Source organism: Alligator mississippiensis, chromosome 12 (assembly GCF_030867095.1).
Source record: "Alligator mississippiensis isolate rAllMis1 chromosome 12, rAllMis1, whole genome shotgun sequence".
In the NCBI taxonomy this organism is placed as follows: Eukaryota; Metazoa; Chordata; order Crocodylia; family Alligatoridae; genus Alligator; species Alligator mississippiensis.
In genome coordinates, this window is record NC_081835.1 from 66,613,097 (window position 1) to 66,636,564 (window position 23,468).

Below are 23,468 nucleotides of genomic sequence, written 5' to 3' on the forward strand. Positions count from 1 at the left end.
TGGAGGAGAAACATTTGCTTATGAAGAGCAACAGGAAGAATTAATGTTAATGCTCAACTAAACTATTCACATGTAATCAGTGCACAAGAGTCCAGCAAGATTATCAGCAGGGGAAGTTGGAAACGTCTGTTATTCTACTGTTGAAACCCTAGGGGCAAGAGCAAGTGACACTGGGCGCATCTACATGTGCATTAATGCACCTTTTTTTAATGCACATTAAAGTTAGTACCTCCAACGTGAAGTATTAAATGTGCGTTAGGCTGTGCTAACGCACAGCTCATTTGTACCTTTTTAGTGACACTTAATGCACAGTAGACTATTGTACTGCAAACTAGCAAGATGTCATGGTTTTTTACATGAGACTTTAATGTTCAGTAAAATAGTCTACTGCGCATTAAAACATGTGTAGATGTGCCCACAGGGTTTAACATTTCTTGAAATTAGGACTTCCTTATAAATGCTCAGAAAATGACTGCTCAGACTAAGATCCAATTTTGGAGAGCACAAGGTAGATAAGAGAGATTGAATCCTTCTTTTAAATACAAAATTTAACATTACCTCCACAGCCATTTAGTAGCCTTTAAGTGAAGTGGAAATTCCAGTACAGATTGCTGCTCTAGTGTGGGCTGCAGGTTACACACAACTACCTTCCTTCTCTCTCCAGCCACTCTCTTCTCTGCCCCTTGATCTGCTTTCTCTCCTCCTCAGACTTCAGTGACACTGAATTGTTCTGCCCCTTTGCAGCACTTCTGAGCATGCCACTTCTCTTTAGTATCTGAGGGAAGAAGGGACAAGAGGCGCTGGCGATGTCAGCAAGCATCAGGAGTGGGTATCGACAAACGTAACAGGTGAAATACTCCAAGAAATTGGACAATCATAAGACAGGCTTGAATTAAAATTTTCCATTTTAAATAAACAGCATCCCAGCCATCCCTCTGGAGCCTGGAGGATGCTGAACAATAGTGAGTAGCTCTGAATACAAGCAGTGCTTTGGTGTTCGGGTCTTTGTCTATCTTGTGAACTGTGCTTGCACGCGCGCACTCGCAGGGGCAGGCCTGAGAAGTGATGTGGTGCCTTCAAACTGGTATTAAAATTGCCAGGTGAGAAATCACTGAAAATCTGTTCACATTTATGGATAATTCAGCCACCTGAATGTTGTACTTTATTTTCCTTTTAAAGAAAGCACGAACATCACTTCTCTCAGGATTCTCTTTTTCACAAATGTTTGCAGTTTTAAAAGGTGAATGGATGCCTGTTTTTGAAAGGAAACTAAAATACAGACTAGTAAGCTCTCTTAAATAAAACATGCAGGACTTGAATACACTATACAGAACAACCCTGACTTAGCTTGGGAAAGGAGTCGATGATTTAAAGAGACCTTTGCTCTACAAGTCCCTTACTTCTATCACGGGAACTAAAATATGATATGGTGAGTTTGATTTTTATGTTCTATCCCAGTTTCCTGTTTTATTTTCACTTATTATACAGCTTCCTGTAGTAGTGAGATGATACACTTATCCACATTAGTGCGATTACTTTGTAGACTACTTTTGGTCACTTTACACATTTTAAGGAATGTAAAACCCCACGGCGGACAGCTGTTAGGGACCATAAAGTTATTTTAGAGCAGCTGTTTTCATTTATGTAAAAAGGCATTAGTCTTTTTCCAAGCTGAACAGAATACTCGGTTAATCACTCTTACTCTAACCCATGGAAAATCCAAGTCATGTCTATGAAATGTTGGCAGAAGACACTGTTTATAATAATTAAACTTGTATAGCATTTTGGTCTTAAAAGGATGGAGTATTTCTGGTTATGGGATGTTTACAGTTTGAAGCAGCTATTAAATAACAATCAGTAGCATGCTCATCTTGCAAAGACTTTCTACTTAAAATCAGACAAAGTTAATCAGACACGGCTGCTCACTTCGTAAGTGCCAGGCCAGCAGAGCACAGCGAGGATCAGGAGAGAATGATGCTCGTGCTGCACCATTTCACATAGTTCAGTTTGGTGTTTGCTTTTTAGCAACAATTATAACAATGATCAAACTTAAGAAGTGATTTTACTGCTTCAAAGGAAGTAACTTTTTCTTACGTTGGTGTCAGAGCTTAAGGCGAGTCATTTATTTGAAAATAAACCCTTGTTCATACAATGTCTTTGCCTTATCAGTTATGCAGCAGCAGCTCCGAGAGCCCTATCAGGATCCCATCCAGACAGGCTCTTTCGCCATGCAACAGAAAAAAGGCAGCCAACTGCTCCAGACCTTATACCCTAGACTTGGAGCATGCAATGGGTGGATGACATGGTAAGAGAAGGACGACGTACCAAAACAACCATCTCAGGCCTTGCAAGGCTACAAACCTGATTTTGAGTTTGAACCAGAAAGCTCAATGAAACGGGCATGGAAACAGTGTCAATTATTTTACCAGTGCAAATTTGGCTCAGGACAAAAGTATACAAAGTTGCTACCATCTGCTAAATTATTGGATGCAGTAAAACTATTCATAAACCTCTTTAAAATGCACTCCTGCAGACAGCGATCATCCTCCCACCCAACCTAGTCTTCCAGTGGTTTAACTGTTTGTGAAGATGAGACAAAAAGCTTGCCCACGCCACCCAGGAAGTGTTGCAGTGTAAGATGGGACCTCAGAGATCCTCCGACGGCCTCCACAGCGGTTCAGCTGCCTCGTCACAACCTGCAGCCCAGCGGGCGAGATTTCCCAGTTATGGAGACTGGGCACCTCTCAGCACCTGGGTGCTTTGTAGTGAGGACTAAGAGATCATTCGTTTTACATATCCATCTGCTCATATTTAGTAAGTAAGGGCTCTGCTGACTTCCACACAATGACTTCCTGGATGGTAAAGTACCTACATAGCAGCACATTATGGAGTTTGTACTAGCACCTAGCCTGTGGAGGGGGGCAATCTTTTTGGCAGGCATGCCACAAAATTAGCCCCACCTTCCTGGAGTGCCACTCTGATCCTCTTTCTGTGCCCAATCTGCTGCTCTGCTTTCTGTTCCCTGCCCTATCTGCCACTGTATTGCCTGTCCCCTCCCTGGTCTGCTGTGCGCCACATGCAGAGGTTGCCCAAGCCACTTGTGGCATGTGTGCTGCGAGTTGGCCACCCCTGCCTTTGATGGGAAGCTGTGTTAGTTTGAAGTCAGGCAGAAGGCAGGGCAGGGCAGCACCTGAAGTCTCTCCGCCCTACTCATGCCATCACTTAGTAAGGATATCAAATAGCAGGTTGCACTTTGAGCTGCACGAGAGCTCACCTGGACGTGTATTCTGCAAACACCAGCAGAACCAACATAACATCCCCCTGTACCTGCACGCCCCTTATGGGGCCATTACCATGGCATCCAGGTGTCAGGGGACAGCGCCATCCCTTTTCTTGTGCTCTGAACACAGCAAGCCTATTTTATACAAAAACTCTGGAGATGGGCTTTAGTCCAAATGTTAAAAGACTGATAAGATCCATTTGTCTAATGGAAAGTGTGGGCTGGAACGCTACAGGACAGTCACAGCAGCAGCACTCTGGTCTTGGAGCAGAGGTGCCTCTCCACTGCACTCTGGAACAACTACCTGCGGTCCAACACGCACCTACTCCAAGGCAAAAATCACTGGGCCAGCGTGCCTGGAGCAGGGTTCAAGTAAGGGCAACAGAAATGAGCGGCAGTGCTACGGAGCGCCACGCTGAGTTCTGGTAACCAGTCGCTGCTCAGAGACGGGTGTATTTGTATGACATGCTGATCACCTGCATTTCTTCCAGCCTTTTCTTTGGAGGATCTTGGGGTGGGATTTTCAAACGCTGCCAGTGTTGGCCTCCTCCTGCTTCTATCTGAAGTCAGTGGTTACACTTCAGCGAGTACAATTATGCCAACGCTGAGCACTTTTCAAGCCTCACAACTCTCTTATTATGCATATCCAAACTGACAGATGCCTTTGCCAACCACTGTAACAGAGCCATATTCAGGAGGAACAGGAAGCCATCATGGCCGTGGTTTTAAACAAGTGATTCTATTTCATCCTGGCAAAAGGCAGCGAGAGTCAGTGAACTGCTTTAATCACAGACTGAGCCTTAATCCATTAAGTGCTAGAAAGCGCATGTTTTCTGGAAGCTGCTTTCCAGGAACTCTGGATCTAGAAGATACATACACAACTATCCTGGAAGTACCTGCGCACACTGGGATTTCCCATACTGCCATTGTCATGGTATCCAAGCACTGCCCAGGTAAATTAGAGATAGATAATGAAGTCCCTACTGAACCTAGTGGAGTCTTCAGCTTTTCTCTTTTCCCTGCTATTGGGACCCTTGTTGGGAAGACTGCAAAGGAATATAAAGAATTAGGAGAATCTGATCCAATCTGCCCGATTTTCCTCCCGTTTGGGAGAGGAGACAGGGATGGGGGTGCAGGTTGCTGATGTAGGGGGGCTTTGCTAATACTCCTCAAGGTGGACCGGCTCTGGGTTAGCCGACCTCCGTCGGAAGCTTGCTGCACACCACCTCACGCGAAGTACGCGTTCGCAGTGCATGCTGCCGAGCACGCGATAGGTTAAACACACTGAAGATAAAGCATTCTGCTCAGTTATTTTTCATTACCATAAGAAAACATCAATTACATTTTCTATTTTATGAGTGTACATCAGGGAATCCATTACAGTAAGAGCAAGGTTATGTGACTGCGTTTGATTCTTCTTCACTAAGCTAAGAGAACAGTTAGGTTTAAGGATAATGAAGCCAGGCAAACTAACATATCTGCATAGGCAGTTCCGACCCTGATTTATCCAGCCTGACTTCAGCTAATTAAACATCTGCCTCAACAGTTTCTTCTACAGATTTATCTCCTCAGCTATGTGGCACTGTGTCTTACAGGCTTCCCCCCAACTTGCTCACATTCACACGAGCTTCTTCCAGTTCATTTTTGGGCATGTGGCAAAAAATGATCTGGTCTTCCCATGAACCCCTACTGCTAGCCTTTGTGGACCTGAGCCTGGCGTGCCACCACTCGCACTTCCCTAGACAGCTCTCCTTTGAGAAATAGCCTGGGGGACTGTTCCCACCTACAACACACTCGGGGTTATTTTACCCCTCGTCTAATCCATTCCAGAACGAACGGTTACTAATTGAGCGTGCACCTTCAAGGCACAAATTACGTAACAACTTACCTCGGAAAGGAAGACTACGAAGGAACGGAACGAGGCTCCTAACCACCTGAACCCACATAGCGAAGCCACAATACATATAATATATGGGTTTGAAAATGTATTTAAACATGAAAAAACAGAACCAGAAGCAGCCACATGATCAGCCTGATGGCTTGCACTGCATCAGGAAATGATGGCAGCAGCCAGAGGCACAGGGAACAACAGGAGTTTTCCACAGCTCTGGACACGTTCCCTGCAACACTTCCCATGTTCAGCTTGGTAAGGAGAGCCAGACTGCCCAGTCTGTAAGGCAGAGTAGGGACCCAGTCTGGATACCTCAGACAGAGGAGTTACCACCCCCAGCCAGACTGAGGTCCTTCTGTCCCAATGTCCTGTGCCAGCTGCCCCGAAGAAAGGTGTGGGCAACCCCAGAGGAAGCAGCGATGGGGAAACGTGCCGCTAGGCAAAGCTTCTTCCCAAAACCCAACGGCAACCGAGTGCAATTGAATTTGGAGGACGAGCTGTGCAAGCTGAAGGTACAAATAGAACAACTCTCCCTATCCACATGGTCGGGTGGCTGTTTCAATTCCTACACTCTCTGCTCTTTTATCTGTATGCTCCCATGACTCTTCAGTAGTTAGGAAGGAAATCCGACTGGGGGCTCTGTAGTACACAAACGTCTTCACCAGCCGGTCTCAGAACAGCCTGCCAGGATGAAATGGGAGACGGGCATGCTTGGGTGGTGAATCATTAGAAGGGGCACAGTTTAAGTCCTAATTTTGAATTACTTGGCTTTAGTTTTGTGGTTAATTATGACCTTGTCATTACATTCATTCAGAAAGACAAAAATGTGCACTCTTGTGAGACTGCACACTCGGAGGGAGAGACCTGACTTTTGCTTTGTGCCTAGTCAAATGTTTAACACTCTTGCAGGGGCCATAAAATAAAGCATAATAAGCTAATAGCAGGGTTTGTTTTGCTCTTTTAAAAGTAAACCCATAAAATGAGTTCAAGGTATGTGTTTTTGCCAGTTTTACTGTGGTCAGGAGCAATCCCATGATTTGAAAAGGCTACCTACCTACAGCCTTTTTAAGGGTGCTTATAAAAGACTTTAGAGAAACTACTGTGTAGTGACAATAGTCTATCTTTTCACTCAAATATTGTTGTGACTACGTTTTGGTGAATGACAGATTTTAGAAGGATCCATTGCAATATAATTAAAATGTGCTTTCCATTTCTTTCATGGTACTTTCCATGGAAAGAGGTTCATTACCTACTTGCATATCTATTTCTTGATCTATACTTCCATACATTAACATAGCTCAACTAAATTTCAGGACAAAGTCTTATTCAGCTTTAGTTTTATTAACAAATGTAATCTGAAATAAGTGTGGCTCATAACAACATTTCTACAGATGCAATTCATCTGGCATACTTCTGTGTTAACATCAGTGTATATATTAAAAAAGAACTTTCATAAAGCTGAAATCTGAGCCACCATTTGTCACTACAAACTCCTTCTGTCATTACCAACCTCATGCGTCAGGAGGTCGGTAAAGGTTGGTGGCGACAAGGTTGGTAATGGCATTTTTAAACACAAGTAAAAAATAGAGATGTTCAGAAGGTCACTGATTCACATAGGTGACCTAGGTAGATAGATTCTGATGAACTAACGCCTTGGACCTCTAAAACCTTCCTGACTAGTATCTGTAACTAGGTAAAGTCCAAGAATACCCCCACGACGTGGGAAATGAAAGGATTCTCAATTACCAATCAAAATGAAATAATTATGGAAAATTAGCCTGGGGCGGTACTTACTTCTGCCGATGGAATTTCCCTGCCTGGTCACATGACAAACATGCAGCACTTTTCTCACCCAGAACAACCAACCTAACTTTCTACATCTTCCCAAACGAACCAATTTAACACGTCGCTCAGGAGAATAACGAGATGGAAGGTAAAAAAAAAATTATAAGTTGTTAAAGAATAAACTGAACCTTAGCAATAAGCAGATCCGTTGTTCCATTCAGATTGCTTTGTACGCAAATAGAAGACGGAAAAGTTCACATGGAATATCAGTTTTCTGAAATAATCCCAAATACAGCAAGCCAACCCTTGCCATCTATTTTGAAGGTAATATTTAAAAAAACCCACAAATAACATTTTAAAAATCTACAAAAGTTAACTGAAAAGCAATGCTTGTTGAATCAAAGGAAATTTTGTTTTCATAAATTAAATTCTACCACCACTGTTGACTGCAAAATGGCATCGTTATCTACCGTGAAAGAAAAATACACAGATACAGGCCCTTACTGTGCTAGGAGGTTATGAACTCAAATTCTATTTATTTTGAGCATCTCTGAATGTATGAAATGCAGGTCAGAGATGTACAGCTGGGGACGGCCCTGCTTTGAGCAGGGGTTGGACTAGGTGGGACCGCCTGAGGTCACTTCAACCCTCCTTGTCTGTGATCCTGTGCGTTTACTCTGAAGCTGAAAAACCTCGTGCGAGAGGACGAGCAAGTTCGAAATCTTTTTGTATTTCAGCACTAGTCAATCCACTCCCAGTGGGGTGGCAGTCGAGCCCTACTGTCCCTTCGTCTTTCTTGTGCTCTGTCCTTTCTGCCACCCGCGATACAGGGGACCGCCAATGGCTCGTTTCTGATCCAGAGGGCACTGCAAGCAAGTGGCTCCTAAGCAGACAGCCGTGATTCTGCATTACGAGGCTGTTTTAAAGATGATAGGCAAGATTAAGAGAAATGTGTTGGCCAAAGAGTTGTAGCATTTCCAGGAGTGGAAGCAAAATAATGGTATTTAACAAAAATAAGTGCAATTTATTATTTAGCATATGTATACGTATTAAAATATTTGAGAAGATCCTTTGGTGAAGAAACTGTAGGGTAGGATAAACCATCACTAGGATGGGGGTTTTTTACTTCTTTTTCTTAAGAATAAATCAAAAATAAATAATTTCATTTACTCACTGAGATCTGCATCTGACTCGTGGGGCCTCCGCTCTGAGGCCCCGGTTCTGGAAATATTTACGCATGCACCTAACTTTAGGAATGTGAGCCACGCAACTGACTTCAATGAAATGTTTTACATGCTGGAAATTAAGAACATGGACAAATATTTCCAGAATAAGACCTAATATTGTCAGGTTAGGCAATATATATTATGCACTGGATGATGAGCCCTTTTCAAAGGGTGGAAGGTTACACGGACAGAATTAATATAGAAAAACAAAATACATTTAGTTTAAATACAGATAAGTTTAAATACAGGTTTACTATCTCTGTTGCAGCACCATCTTACAACAAGCGCTCACAACAATTTATGTACAGGTATATCAAGGCAGGGTGCTTTGCTGAAGAGAAATCAGCCTGACCTATTTAATTCCCTTTGTACAACCACTGAACATAAGCAGCAGAACTAAAGCAACAACGGATTTCAAATAGACAAAAGAGCAGCTTTTGTTACACCAGGGAGGAGAGGAGTTTAAAGATTCAGCTAAGTGAACCCTTTAGCCATCCCCCTACGAGGAGAGATATTTGACCCCCAGGAAATATATAAAAGTCACCCAAAAAGTGAACAAAAGAGGTGTTTGAAAAAAACAGAACACCATTCATCGCAGCTAACGACTTGTTCATTATGAGTGATGATGGATAAAGACTTCTCACGCTGAGATGAAATCAAGATTTATATGCATTGTTTCCTCTCCCAACTTGTGGGAAGATCATCATCATTTAATTCTATCTCTGCGGCCAGTGATGGGCATCCAGAGAGCTGGTTATCAAACGGCGCAGTCAGCTGGCAAAAGCCGAAACGTGCAGTTGGCACATCTGGACCGAGCCGCCACAGCCGAGGGTGAACAATGACTTCTGGCAAGCAGCCAAATTGCTTGCAGACGCTAGCAGGTCTCATCTACAACCGCCCCTACCAGCATCTCTCTCTCTCTCTCTCTCTCCTTTTTTTCCCCTTTTTTTTTCCCTTTTTTTTTTTTTTTTTACGAGAATCAGATTTTCATTGCTTCATTCAATTGCTCTCCTCTGCCATTTTTTACAGCTCTTATCGTTCCCTTGGAATATGGCCTTGAGACAGCTCATCCGTGTCCTTCACTGTGTTATCTCTTCTAACTTTTATTAAAACTTCAGCTTTCATCTGAAGATAGCTAATTAAATCCATGACAGATTATATACTCGTTTAAAAAATGGCACTGAACTACTTTTTCTAAACACAACAGGGTTTATTTTCTTTTCACATAGTTAAAACTAAGGATATATAAGGAGGTTTCATTCATTTACAAAGACAAGATGCTTATCTCTACCTAGTCTATAGATAGGTTTATATTAAAGTTCTTTGTGGCGTGACAAGACTCAGTGCAATTTCTCACAATAATTATTTCTTGTTGCTGGGAAGATTTCTAAGCCTTGTACTTTTAAAATAGATCTACTAATACATACACCTATACATGTATGTATGTATGTGTGTGTGTGTATGTATGTATGTGTATATATATATATATATATACACACACACACACACACACACACACACACACACACACAGAGCCAGGAAAAACCCTCTTTTGAGAAATTAAAAAAAAGCATTGCATATTTTCTTTTTGTTTAATGTCCATATATCTAAACTATTTGTAAGGGCACCAGTACTTGACCACATTGGAGAAAGTGATTTTTTTTTTTAATGCTGCAACCCAAGTATAATTTGCTTTCAAAGCTGTTTTAAATCATACTAAATACTGTATTCTGACAAATTAAAAATGTACAAAGTCTTACAAGCAAGCGTCTGATCGTGATTCTAGCTCGTTTTAGACTGACTGGCTAGTCTTTGCGGCGAGTGGTTTTGTCAGGAAAACGAACACTCCTGATAGTCACTAAAAGGCTGCTTGCAGCAGATATTATGTAGCTTCCTCACTCACTGTCTGAGTTCTCCTCTAGCACCTGAAACAGAGAAAAGGTTGCTTTTGCTGTACGTGCAGAGCAGCTTTGGCACCGTACTGAAAATCACAACACCCACTGGAAAAAATTAGCATTTTTTATGACAGTCGCTAAAACAGGTTTAAGTTAAAAACGGTATTTATGGAAAAGCTCCTTTTTACAGAGAGCATCGCTGTGACCCACCTGAGCCCCTCTGCGAGCCCTTCCTCCGCTTTAAGGCCTTTTGTAAGATATCCTTCATGGTGACCTTCATACTGTCCACCTGAATAAGTGAGAATCCATGAGCAGCATTTCTGCAAGACACACACACCATGTTATTAAAAAACGGTTGCTACAGGGCATCTTACTGTAATCCTCACTGTACTTAATCGTTTCAAGCAAAGCACTACTTGGACAAAGCACAACTGAACCAAGGAGCAGACACATCAGCACAAGAGAAGCTACACAAGCTCTGCTGAGAAGGTGGGCCCCCGCAGAGGAAAGGGCCAAGGCTCAGGGTGCGCAGGTTCCCCCGACAGCTCAGCTGCATTTCGGAACAGTTTGTTTGTCATTAAGAAGGAAACCAAGCAAGCGTCCGTACCAGCTCCTTTATGACTCAGTCTTACACGCGCGTAGGTGACTCGGAGAGCAAACCAGGAGACAAGGCCCCTACCCACAAGCAGCTTGCAATACTGAGCAGGATGCAATGGCAAGTGTAACAAAACGGTACGGAGGGCTGGAGGAGAACGGGAAAGGGTTTACACATAACTTAGTGCCCAGGACTGCTTTATACGTGCATATACGCACACACCGGGGAGGGGGGGTGTATCTATTTTACACACACACATGTATATCTGTGTATGTATGTATATATCTGTCATATGTGTGCATGTGTGCACGTCTTTGCTGACTCGTTTCTTGTGAACAGTGCAGCATGGATCCAGATGAGGGATTTTTATGAAGAAGGGGTAGCCGCGCTGGCCGTATCCTGAGAAAGACATTGCAGACACGGAGGAAATAGGGAAACTATCCTGGAAGTGGTTAGGGAAGAAACAGGCAGCGAGGGGCGGCAGGTGGCCTCGCTGGTGAAGCAGAGGAGATGAGGATGCAGCGAGAGGCGTCTGGTGGAGAAGGCAGTGAATTCGGCCCCTCGGCCCGTGCAGCCAATCTCTGCTCGTGTCGGTAGGTGTCACTGCAGACAGTTACCAAGGAAATCTGAGAGCTGCTGGGCACCCACAGGGAAACACTTGCAGTGTGTAGAGGAAATTATGCTTCACAAAGCAATTTCGGCAGGAGGAGGAGCTTTCTACCTCGCTATCAGTATTCTAATCAGGAAACAAATGTACGTGAACATCAGAACTGGTATATTTTTAAAACTAACTGGCAGTCAACAGCGATCCAAACAACACACATTATTATAACTGGGACCAAATTAATACTGTGGAAAGACACCGCAACTCTGCAAAGACAAAGTTTAATTCAGATCATCACAGCCACCCGATGCCAGGCAGGGAAACGGCCCAAAAGAGTCGCTGAGAACTAGCACCCTCTCCCACCTTACGGCCATCAGCACTGCTGACGTCAGAGACAAGGGTCTGCGTGTGCTCCAGTCTGTAGTGAGATGGTTTCTGGGGTCTGGAAGCCGCACACACTGCTCTTCCAGCAAACATAGGAATTAGCCAAGACCTTGCCTCCTTTTCCACATGGCCCTACTTGTACGGAGTGGGAAATATAGCCATTACTTACAAACTGACATGGCGGCCTGGATTGCAGGGCCAGCCCCTGCTCTGACAGTGGCAACTGGCTCATTACAGAATAACCTGTACAGGGAAGAAGTTTTTTCCTGAATCAAGGTAAGTTATTAGTTGGCTTATGCCCTGCGGCACCTCTTGTACAACGGATACAATTAAAAATTGCTGGCATGAGTGTTTTTATTGCCTACATAAAAGGTCTACTTTTGTTGCAAAACCTCCCGGGTTCTTGGTCTCCGTGATGCCCTGCCCGGCGAGCTCTGCAAGTTAATTGTGTATTGTGTAAAATCATTTCCTTTTCATCAGTTTTAAACTAGCTGCTTCCCATTTCATTGCCCCTTCTCCCTATTCTTACATTACGAAACACCTTAAATAGAATCAGCAATTTACTTTTTCTCTACCCTTTGTTATTTTATACAGCTGTCAGATCACTCTCTAAACATTCCCAATCTTTCCCATTTATCCTCTTTATATGCCTCTTAATTTTTCTGTTCCCCTTCTATTGCCACTGCTCCTTTCTGAGACAGAACGATCAGGTCTGAACACGCTCTGCAAGAGGAAAGAGCAGTGCTGATTTCTCTAATGGCTTTATAAAAATGCTCATCATTATAATAGCCTAGCATTTTGTTTGAATTCCTGACTGCTGCCATACACGGAGCAGGGCTTTCTTTCAACCGTCCTCAAGGATGACCAGGTCTTTTTTTCTAAATTGCTACAAGTAATTTAGAAGGCTATAATATGTACGAGGAATTGAGGTTATTCCTTTCAATATACATTACTTGGCACGAGTCTGCCAGCATGCTGCCCAGTCATCTAGACTGGTTAAATTCTGCAACTTCCTTAAAGGTTTCTTCTGCCTACTCTTGATTTTGCAGGGTTGGGGCAGGTAACGCTATACCGCTTATTAGCGTATGTTGCAAAATCTACAGCTGTAACACCAGGATCACGGTTTTATTTCCAGATCTAAATCATCTGCAGTACGTTGCTGAGGAGCTATCGACTGAATTTGCAGAGCTTTTCAATCCAAAGCCAATGGCCATGTCACCCTAACAGACAAATGCTCTTTCTCTAAGGAGGGGCCTGCTACCTTCAGGTACTTTACATGGCAGAAAATTGTCAAGCAAAACTCCAACCAAAACATAAGACAACACGGAGGAAAAAAAAGGTCAGAAGAAGAACCAGAAACCATCCCCGGGGCCAAACAGACAAGGAATATCAGAGACGGCAGACGCAAAAACATTCTTCGTGTGAGCCAAGTGAGGCCTTCAGCGCGGCGTCGGGACGAGCCAGGCTGCCTGCTGGGAGAGAAGCAAACAACAGCAGCTGAACGCGGACGGCCTCGTTTGGGTTTGCGCGCACCGAGGCACCCCTGGAACCCCCACAATGGAAAACTGCCCTCGCCTTCTCCACGCCCTAAGTGTTAAAAAGCAAAAGCTGTTGTCAACCCTTCCCAAGCGGGTCAGTCCTTCCTCTGGAGCGGCTGGCCTGAGAACTGTCAGACTGATGTTGCTGAACACCCTATTACTAAATCACGGCTCAGCCACAGCCGTTCTTTGCCTCAGAAGCTGGATCCCATCCCAGAACAATCTTTAAAAGTTTATTTTACTGATCAAAGCAAAATAAGAAAAACCTCTATATTTTACTATATTTAGTGAGCTATTCAGTAAGTGAAACTTTGGCAAGAGCAATGAAATGTAAAGTGCACCCCCCATTTGTAAACTTTTGCATATTTGCTATGGAATAAGGCCAAAAGCGTTTGAAATGTCAATCAGAGTTCAGGTCGCTAGTACTTTCTTGCTTTGTTTTACTTCAATAAAGTGTGCAACGTTGCCTTTCTCCGACAACACACAGCAGACCCTCAATAAGGGCCCTTTGGCGCACAGGAAACCCACACAGGGACGCCGAGCGTGGCTCTGGGACCAGACCAATGAGACTGTGCTGCCATCTCGGGGCAAGGCCAGTGCGTCACGCTGTGTCTCCCACGCGCTGGTGGGGAAGCAGCATGGCATCTCCTGGCCCGGTCCCCCGGCACTGCACGCAGCGGGAACGCTGCTTGCTCAGGGCAGGTCGCACCGGTGCTCCTCCCAATGGAGAGGCGCGCCAAGGCTGCAAATTAAACCAAGCCACGCCGCCCCCCTCCCACCGGTGCAGTGCAGGTAGGTAGGAAATGCATTTCAAGGGTTACTTGCCAGGCTCTCAGTCATTCCCTGCACCGGCACTCGAGACCCACCATCCTCACGTCAAGCTGTACCTCACCTAGCATATGTTTAACTAAGATTATAAACTACTTACATTTTCCCCTAACCCACTGTTGTGTCACACCATCATTTTAAACCAATGCATCTATCACTAGCTGCTGGAAAACAACGGAAAGAGAAAAGATACTATCCTATCAATTAAATGCATTTCTTAAAATTTGGAGCCAAAAGACATTCTGAGCCTGCATTTTTCTGTCACTTTACGAAAACATACCTGGGTGACAAGGTTAAATCAAGCAAAGGAAATCCCTGGCACTTATCACCCACAGGCATTACTGATAAATTGTGCAGTGGAGGAATAAAGGATTACCTTCTGTATTTTTTCATTACACTTTTCTTTTGTTACAGAATACATAAATCCATTGTGGCACAATGTAATATGTATCATCGTGCTACACCTGTGGACGTTTCATAACGGCTGCCATGTCTGTGCAGTCAGGAATGATAAGTGAACCACCCGTGAATGTTAATGATAGTGATCATTCTGAGGTAACTTGGCTTTCCATCTTCCTTTACAGCCTTAGTGCTGAAGCCAGGGTGGCAAGGTTCAGGAGAGGAAAATGAAAACAACAGGAAAGGCAAGAGCTTCAGAGCCCGGACTGCTTTTTGGGGAGAAAGGCAAGGGGATTTGTGCAGTCTCTTATCCTTGGGGACAGCTGCAGTGAATACATTAACTTTTAGGAAAGGAGGAATGTCTTCCATCCTGATCATAAGGCACAAACTTTTCCAAACTCAGGTCGGGCTCTCTATCCTGGAAGCAGCTCTTGTTTTATTCCGAGGTAGAAATCAGAGCAGTTAAGGCTTTCTGCGGAAAACTGCTGGCACGGTCGAAAACGACTGGTAATGACTAATAAGATTTTCCCACTGGAAGCGCATGAAATCAAAGCTGAGGCTAAGAATCCCGGCTGACACGATGTCCTTTACTGAGGCTGGGTAATTTTTTTAATAAACTACACAACGACACGAATCAGAGTGACTGTGTCAGCCCACACTTTCAGGTCTGCATCTGAACCATCTTGCCTTTGTGAGTCCCATGTCACTGTTGTGTGCTTATGAGTTTGATCGCCTTGGTTGCTACAGTACTTAATTTTCATATATTTGCATTGCACGTATACGATAAAATGCACTTTACAGATTACACACACACACACGTATGAAGACTAACAACAGGCCTTACTGGGAAATGCTGCTATAGACTGAACAGAACTACAGTTCAAGCCTCTCAGCTGCATTTATAAATGCATCCTAGAAGACTTCACATTATTTGCAAGTTTCCAATAGGGATGCACCAGATATCAAACTAACGTGGCTTTGAAAAAATGAATCCAGAATGGGCAAAGCAATTTCAACACCGTGTCAAAATAAAAAAGCGTACACAGGCTAAAGGACCCACATGCTAAGATTCACCTAACTGGAAGCCGAGTTAAAAGAAATGCCTTTATAGTTGCAGCAGATTTATTTGTGATAGCAACATTTCCAACAAGAGAAAAAAAGCCTAAAAGGGGAGCAAAGGATTATTTTAAACGACTCTGGCTCATTTGAAGTCAGGCTTTCAGGTATTACTTCACCAGCTAAAAGTTGGCGTTTCCATGAAGGCAGCGCTTTGTTTGACTCACCCTGACAAATCAGAATCGACATCAAAGTGGATTGTTCGAGACCGCGGCGTTTGACATTGGACAAAGCACTCCTTTCCACAACAGACATTTTCCAAAAACATAACTCGCTATGCTAATGGGCAGCTAGAAGCCAGAATGACTGCCCTCCGTCTTCTCCTTGTGCAACTTTGCCAGAGTCCTTGGAAGTTGCCAGATTCGGTCATGCCTGCTTAGCTTGCTCGACTGATTGTGCCAGAAAAGAAAATAAGACACAGATGTATTTGAGCTCTTTGAGATGCCAGTAAGAGAGACAGCTAATGGCTTCATTTCGACCCTCCCCTACCAGCTGGGCACAGGTGGGGGATAATGAGGTCCCTCTCCCTAATCAAACTCAATTATTTACTACTCTATATAACCACAAAGACATTTACATTCAGCTCAGAATATAAAACACACTGTGGGCTACTTCCAACCACTGCCACTGGGTATTTGTAACAAACTCAAGTGGCTAAGAGTTTGCCTTGGCAGGAGTGTAAGTGTATAAAGTTTTGCAAACTGTTTCTGTTCAAATATGTCCTGCTGAAACGGGGTCCCAGGCGAGGTCCCATAACTGTCAGCTCAGTGAACTGCATAACATCCGCGAGTGCATCCAACATACAGCACGGGCAGGATCTTGAAATAAAACGCCACGTTTCATCATGAAGCTTCTCAGAAGCGTCAATTTTTTCACCCGCGATACACTATTAATAAACATTACCAGTCACTAGCCTGACACAGCAGCAACTGGGATCCTTGCACATAAGGGGAATGAGCTACAAAACATAAAAATGTGATTACATGCACGAGTCGAATAAGAGCAAAGGAAAAGAAGATGTAGGGTCTCTCAAAACCAGTAAGAAACACTATGCGGCTACATTTAGGGAACATGGAAGAATTTTAGATCCCAGGAACCACTAGCACAGAATTTTAATTTAAATCTTTTTTTTTTTTTTAAATACCGGTTTACTCAGAAAGGGCAAGCAATTTCACAAATCATTACCATGCACATGCCAACAACACAAGATTAACGATTACACAAAGTCTTTTTGTTTACTGAAACATTACTCGATACAACCTTCACAATTTTTGCAACGGATTGGACCTGCTGAGCTACAAAACAACTTGTTTTTCGTTTCCGGGAATTATCTTATCCCGAAAGGCAGTTTTGTCTTTGCTCAGTCCATGTTCTAACAGAGATGCCAGATGCAATTTCCCATTTTTTTAAACAGGGAATGCTTAAACATACTCCAAGCATGGAATAAGTGGTGACCAAATGCTTGGCTCTCCCCATCCATTTTGCTGCATTTGCAGCTGTGCCTTAAATCTTGCCTTGAAGAGGGGTCACCCTGCAGCGCGGTGCGAGTCTACACAGATCCGGCTACAACAGATCTGGGTAGACTCGTGGTCCCCATGCCACCAAAGGCAGAATTAGGGCCTTTTACTGGAACACTAGCCTGAACACCTGAATAGTTAACACTGAAATGATTTTGTCCCGAAATGAAAAAAAATTGTAACAGACTGATTTTAATAAAAATAAAACTTGAGCTCCAACACTACAAGCACTTGTGGGCACTAGGGATATAAATATTGATTTAAAAAAATGTCCACTTAACCTGTTGTAATTACAACACTTAAGTGATTAATCAGTATGGCAACCCCCTGCCTTGCAGACAGAAGAGATGGGGAAAGGGGGAGTGGGGAGTAGGACTCCGGTGCAGCCACTTGCAGCCTCCTTGCTGCCTGCTGTGAGCCGTCCGGGCACGGCAATGGGTGGCAGGGGCCTGCCCAGAGCCCAGGCTGCTCGTGGCAGGTGGAGGGGAGGCTGCAAGCGGCTGCACCTGGCTCCGCAGCTGGCACACGGCAGTCTTACCTGGTGGCAAGAGCACCCGGCTGAGAACCACTGAGCTAAGTTGAACACAACGGTGGCTCTCAACTGGGGACATCGCACGTTGAACAAAGCAGTGGGGGTGCCTGGACTCCGAAAAGGCTGAGAGCATCTCATCTGAGCGCAGAGAGTTGCGTAGAAGGCCAGTAACATTGCTGCAGCATCAAGGCCTTATATTTCAGTATTTTTTTTAAGTTAAGAAAAGATCCTCTTCTTGATGGTGGCATTTAAAAAAGACAAGATTTGTAAATTAATTCATTAGACATTTTAACCTAAAGTTGCAATCGGGCCTGATTTCCCATTTTAAACAAGCTGAGCAATGTTAATGTTTGTGTTATGTCTAGTTTGCTTAAAATAACCACTGTTTTAAATCCCCTTAATTTTGGATTGTGCCACCTTGGGAGAGAAAGACCCTGCCTTTCCGTTGGGTTTCCTGCAAGTGGGAGACCCAGGTCCTTTGATTTGCTACATGTTGGCTTACTCAACCAGCAATTTCCAACCTGGCAGAAGCAGAAGACTGCACTTCTCTGAAAATTCAATTGGAAAGACACCAGGAAATCTCATGAATTTTGCAGCATATTTGTGCAGGTACAAAGCTTATTACAGAGTGCAAATATACATGTTTGATTTATCTGACCTTTTACATTTTAAGGTAGGCAATGAGTGGCTTCCATATTTATGTCTTATTTGATTATTTCTGTTGTTTTAAACAGAAACAAAGAAAACGGTTTTCTTCTCTCCAGACAGTAACTGTTGCCAAAAAAGAGATCAAGTCAGATTTACGAATACTAAATTATGCAGACTGCATATGTTCCATTTCTATGGACAATGGAAGTGTTTGCAATTAGGACAGAATGAAAAGAAAAAACACAGTTGCTTCTCCAAGACTCAAGCAAATGGCTCGCTAATTTACACCCATACCGGCACTGGCTTTTCTTTCACTGCACTCTAATGTTCTCACACTTCATGAGCTAGAATAATACTGCACTTCAAAGTAATGCAAATTTAAAAACTGAGATTTTTAAAAGGTCACGAAGACTTTATTGTTTAAAAGGACACTGCCAACGTCAAGAGACACATCCGAGTCTGAGAAGTTTGTAGCTGCTATTGTAAAAAGGAATCTTAACCTACGTGACAAGACAAAAAACCCCTCAGCCCCCGTTTCATTCCTGCATTTCACAGCGCTCTGCGGACAGCTACGAGCAGGGTTTTGCAGGTGGCCAGTTGCACTTCTGGCCCGGTGACATCTCCCCCTCTCTGCCTGTCACCAACATCAACACATCCCCCAGGCCTCACACAAGGGAGCTGCTAACATCAGGAGTGGAAAAGCTGAGACCGGAGAGAGCTGAGTAGGAGACACGTGCACAGAACGAAGGGGAGGGAAACACCAAGTGTGTTTGGAGGTGCTGCTCTTCAGCTTCTTGCAAAGACACACAAACATAAGTAAAGGAGATTTTATTTTTTTTAAATGTCACCATTCAAGGTGACCATATCCTCTCTAAAACCCTGACCCTGTGGAAAAGTGCAAGTGTGGGGAAGCTGAGCCAAGATGAAATAATGCAATCTTTTCAGTCTCGGGAACACCTCAGCCTTCTTCTTGGCTTCCCGGGGAGCTCAGAAGTCTACTCCTGTACGCATCACGTACGGACTGGGACAGCGAGAGGGAAGCCAAAAACATTGCTGCTCTCCCCACTATGCAACACAAGCACCACTTGTAGAAATCTTCTTTAGAGGCAAGTGTCTGACAATACTATGACTTCTCACTCCACCCTCCTGCAGTAATGGCAGAAATTAAAATGGCTTGACTAGGAGTCCAGGGCAGTTTGCCTCTACCATTAAAGCCAAGTACCAGAGGGAGGCAAACCGAGCTGCTTCTCAAGGAAGACTTTGGTTGCACACGCTGCGGACAAGTGAGACTTTGGATCCATCCTGGAAAACGGGTATTGGCTCACAACTGGTGGATTCCTGAGAAAATCTTTGGATGGGATATTCATAGGCACACGACAGTACGTACAAAAACTAAAATAAATCTCTTTTTTTCCCCCATTAAGATCACTCGAAACTGGAAGCGACCCTACAGCTGAGAAGCATAGGTCTTTTCCATGAGCCGAAAGGATACAAATCCTTCCAATATTCAGGAAAAATATATTGGCACTTACTCCTACAAATTATACTTACAGTACATTGGCACTTACGTCTATATGGGCCAAACACCTAGAGATATTTTGGCTTGCAAAACTAATACGTTGTTGTAGTAACTGACCTGGTATTTACACCAAAGATGCACAGGTCCAAGTAACTGTTTTAAATGATTTCTTTCTGGAAGGAGCAAAAAGCCATACATGAGAGAGGTAGAGCTAACTACATCATTAGGTGCTAAGCCAAAGCTGAAGTACTGCCAAGACTCAAGAAGCCTGGTTCTCCTACAGCTACCTTCTACATAAGAGTGCATTCATTTCATTTGCTAGTCCAGGCATATTAGACTTTCAGCTAAAAGAGTAATTTTGCAAAACAATGGTGTGAGCAAAAGGAACTGAAGATTACAAACTCAGTAGGTATTTGGGGGAAAATACAAAAACAACCCCCCCAAATCACAAAGTATTTCTCAGCAACAGAAGCAGGCAACACTTCTGTGCAAAGCAGCACGGTATATTTTCTGCAGTTTTAGAACCATAAAGATTCCAGTTTTAGGATTAAAGAGAGGTATTATAGTACTTACGAGACAAGTTTAAAATGGAAACTGTATTTCCTGCTCACATGGCCCATACAAGATTTTACGTGCAAAAGAAATGACTTATGAAAAATCTCAAATATACCTAGGGCGTGAGTTCTGATAAATCGAATGCATAAGAGCAGAATGGAGGGAGGGGAAAGTGTGTGCTGGGATGCAGACTGTAAGCCCAGATGTGAAGATAATTTAGAAAGCTGGTGTCAATACTCACATTCGAACAAAAAGCGACTGTTTTGCTGCCAGCCCGGGAGACGAGTACTTTTCAACCAGTGCCAAAGTGCTGAAGCCAAACTTATGAATGGGCTCGTTGGAATCCAGGGGTGGAAAGTCTGTGTCGACCTCGCCATCATCTTCAGCAATATGGAGACAGTAGGCACTGACATTGTCACTGAAACAAACAAAGACAGAATTATTCCCGAGGGGAAGCTCCAGCACCAGCTAACTTCTATGGCCCAGTGTCAGTTGCTAAATGCCACTGACAATGAGCCAACAGGCTCCTGTGGTGCAGAAATCAATATATTTTAGAAATCACTGATTAGGCGCATTTATCCCCAGTTTCAAGCCTTAGGTTCTCCAGCTTAAGTAATGATGTGATAGTAGGGTGAAAAGAAAACCTCCAAACAAGGCAGAGCAGTCTCATACGATCATTAGCTGATTTGCAAGCAAACAATGACAAGTCGGTGATTAAAATATATCTAACACTATTAAAGTTTTAAGACTTGCCAAAATGGCAGCAATATTTTTCCCATCAGCGCAAATGTGTTTAATTATGCGACAGTTAATTTTTACAGTGAAATTTGAATGAGCAGTTTCTATTTCCTTCAGTCTTAGCTCTAACAAGTGTGAAAAAAGCGCATTGTTTTGTAACAGGGTATGCTCAAACGGTGCAGCATGCACTCAGATATGTAAGCAGCGCAACGACTAGGAAATATGTACACGGAAAGTCAAAGATGTGTTCAACAACCAAAGTTATTATGGTGGAAAATAAGTCACAAAAACATCTCTTAACGCCTACACAGCCCAATCAATGAAAGCAGTTAAAATGATTATGCAGTGCTGCATGGGACTAAATACTGCCCAAGTTCTCAGACACATGCTGTGAGAGAAAAAGGAAAACCGATTTCTTTCTACATGCTAGAGTCGGGAGAGATGTAATTCTACATAAACAAAATATAACAACGGCACGTCAGCTGTTCTTATGCGAACCTCTAAGCGCTCACGTTTACATTTCCCAGCTATAAACCCGGACCCTTTCTTATTAGAAATCTGCCAGCATTCTGACTTGTTCCAGAGGCATGACATATAGCCTAAATGTTCACATGGCAGTATGTTTCTAAACTCTGCAGTTTAAATTTGGAGTTTTAATTACATGATTGATGCTTAAATTAATTAATTGCAAAGTGTATGCTAATTGTTTAATTGGTCGCTTGATCTATATAGATCATTTTTTGAATTAAATGAGTTGATTTACAAAGTTTATTGATTGGATGTGACAATGAATTATTTCGCTGACTACCTGATTTGCAATTTTCTCAATTAATTCACAAACCTTTGGTTGCGACTGTGCTTATTGAGAGTGCTTGGTCCAGGTGATCTATACGCACAGAGTCACGACTAAGATATTTATTATACAAAACAGGTAATAATGACATATTAATATTAATCTAAACTGTAAATTTGTTAAATGAATGACTAACAAGAAAGTAATCCAGCAATGTTTGTCACCATAAATTTTGTAAATCCTGCAATGCTGTTAAAGAAAATGTTATGAGCCCTTGGGCTGCTGTGAAGAATTTGATGCATCATTGTAGAACCGATTTTTAACTTCTTCAAGAACAGAGCAGTAAAACTTAGAAAAACGGATGCGTGGTAGGACGGGCACAGAACTTGGATATATGCAAGAACAATCTAGACATTAAGGAGGACTTTACTCGGGATCTCCAGCAGCACACAGTAACACGGTTCTGCACGCTCAGTGTCCCTTTTAAAAACAACTTAAAGATCATCCCATTGCAGGACACGCTCCAGCCTGGAGGTCCGCCTGACCCTGCTCTTTCCAGGACCCTGACCGCAAATCCTGGGGCTGGGACCTACGTGTCTGGCAAAATGCCCCCAACATGTAAGCAACATACACCCGTGGCTCTAGAAGTAACATTAAAACATCTATTTTGTACCTGGTGGATGTGCAAAATTCCCACTGAAGCTAGGGGGAGATGCACGCACACATGCATGGGGAAGTGCATAGTATGATCAGAAAGAAACCCTCAAGTGCCAAACTGGCAGAGCTTAAACCCTATCCTCACTCCGGATGTGCCCTGCTATACCGAAAGCATACGAAGTTGATCATGTCTTATGAACTGAAGGTGCTCCAGGTCTCCCCAAACAGGGAACACGGCTTCTGAGAAATAACACAGGTGCAGTCGACTCTGAGCTCTTCTGAGCTGCACCTACTGGTATATGTGTTAAAACAGGAAATAAATGTTACCGTCTGTGAAAAATAAGAAGATACTAGTGAGACAGCACTGAGTTTGAGGTTTTTTCAGATGTAATGTTATGGAAACACATACCTTAACACTGAGAAATGTAACCTGCTCTGCACACACTACTGCTTCACAACTGTTCTAATGTTTGTTAAAAGCTTATGTTAATACTAAGAGAGACAGACTGCCTTGAAATTTAAGATGCCCTCAAATACAAGAGACACCCACATATTCTGGCTCTCAATTTAAGAAAAAAAAAACCACGTAAAACATTGTAAGAGTATGCTCTTTATAGTCCACATAACCTATATCTTTAATTAAAATAAAAAGAAAAGCAAAAATTTCTTATCTCTAGAAAAAAAAAAGTATCTTCTATCTGAAGGGATAAAACAACATAGATCAGGTTCTAGCAATTAATTAGTGGAGCTGTACATTACATTCAGGAAGTACCTCTATGCATAAACTATGGAAAAACAAATCCAGTTGGTACATTTATAGATTTTTTGCTACATGTATAAATTCACATGCACTGGGCTAAGACAACAGAGTAAAATTTCCCTTTAAATGGAAAAGTCTTGAAACTCTGATTTCATCATCAAAATAATAGAAGGCATTACTGCTGTGAATGCAGAATTGTCAGTTTTTA

The 23,468-nt window shown here is 43.0% G+C and overlaps 1 protein-coding gene across 7 annotated transcripts in view; it reads right to left on the reverse strand.

The window, feature by feature from the left end:
- The window catches only part of MAPKAP1 (MAPK associated protein 1), a 138,020-nt gene that overhangs the window by 43,220 nt on the left and 71,332 nt on the right, over window positions 1-23,468 (reverse strand). For 5 of the 7 annotated variants that reach the window (XM_019495313.2, XM_019495312.2, XM_059715755.1 and 2 more), the window contains 2 exons: window positions 20,554-20,730; window positions 10,288-10,397 (listed from right to left, as the gene is read on the reverse strand). In XM_019495313.2, the coding sequence (XP_019350858.1) occupies window positions 10,288-10,397; window positions 20,554-20,730 (287 nt within the window). Of the gene's footprint in view, window positions 1-558; window positions 776-9,942; window positions 10,108-10,287; window positions 10,398-20,553; window positions 20,731-23,468 lie in introns of those variants that run through there. The other 2 variants (XM_059715756.1, XM_006275749.4) reach the window with 2 other exon arrangements.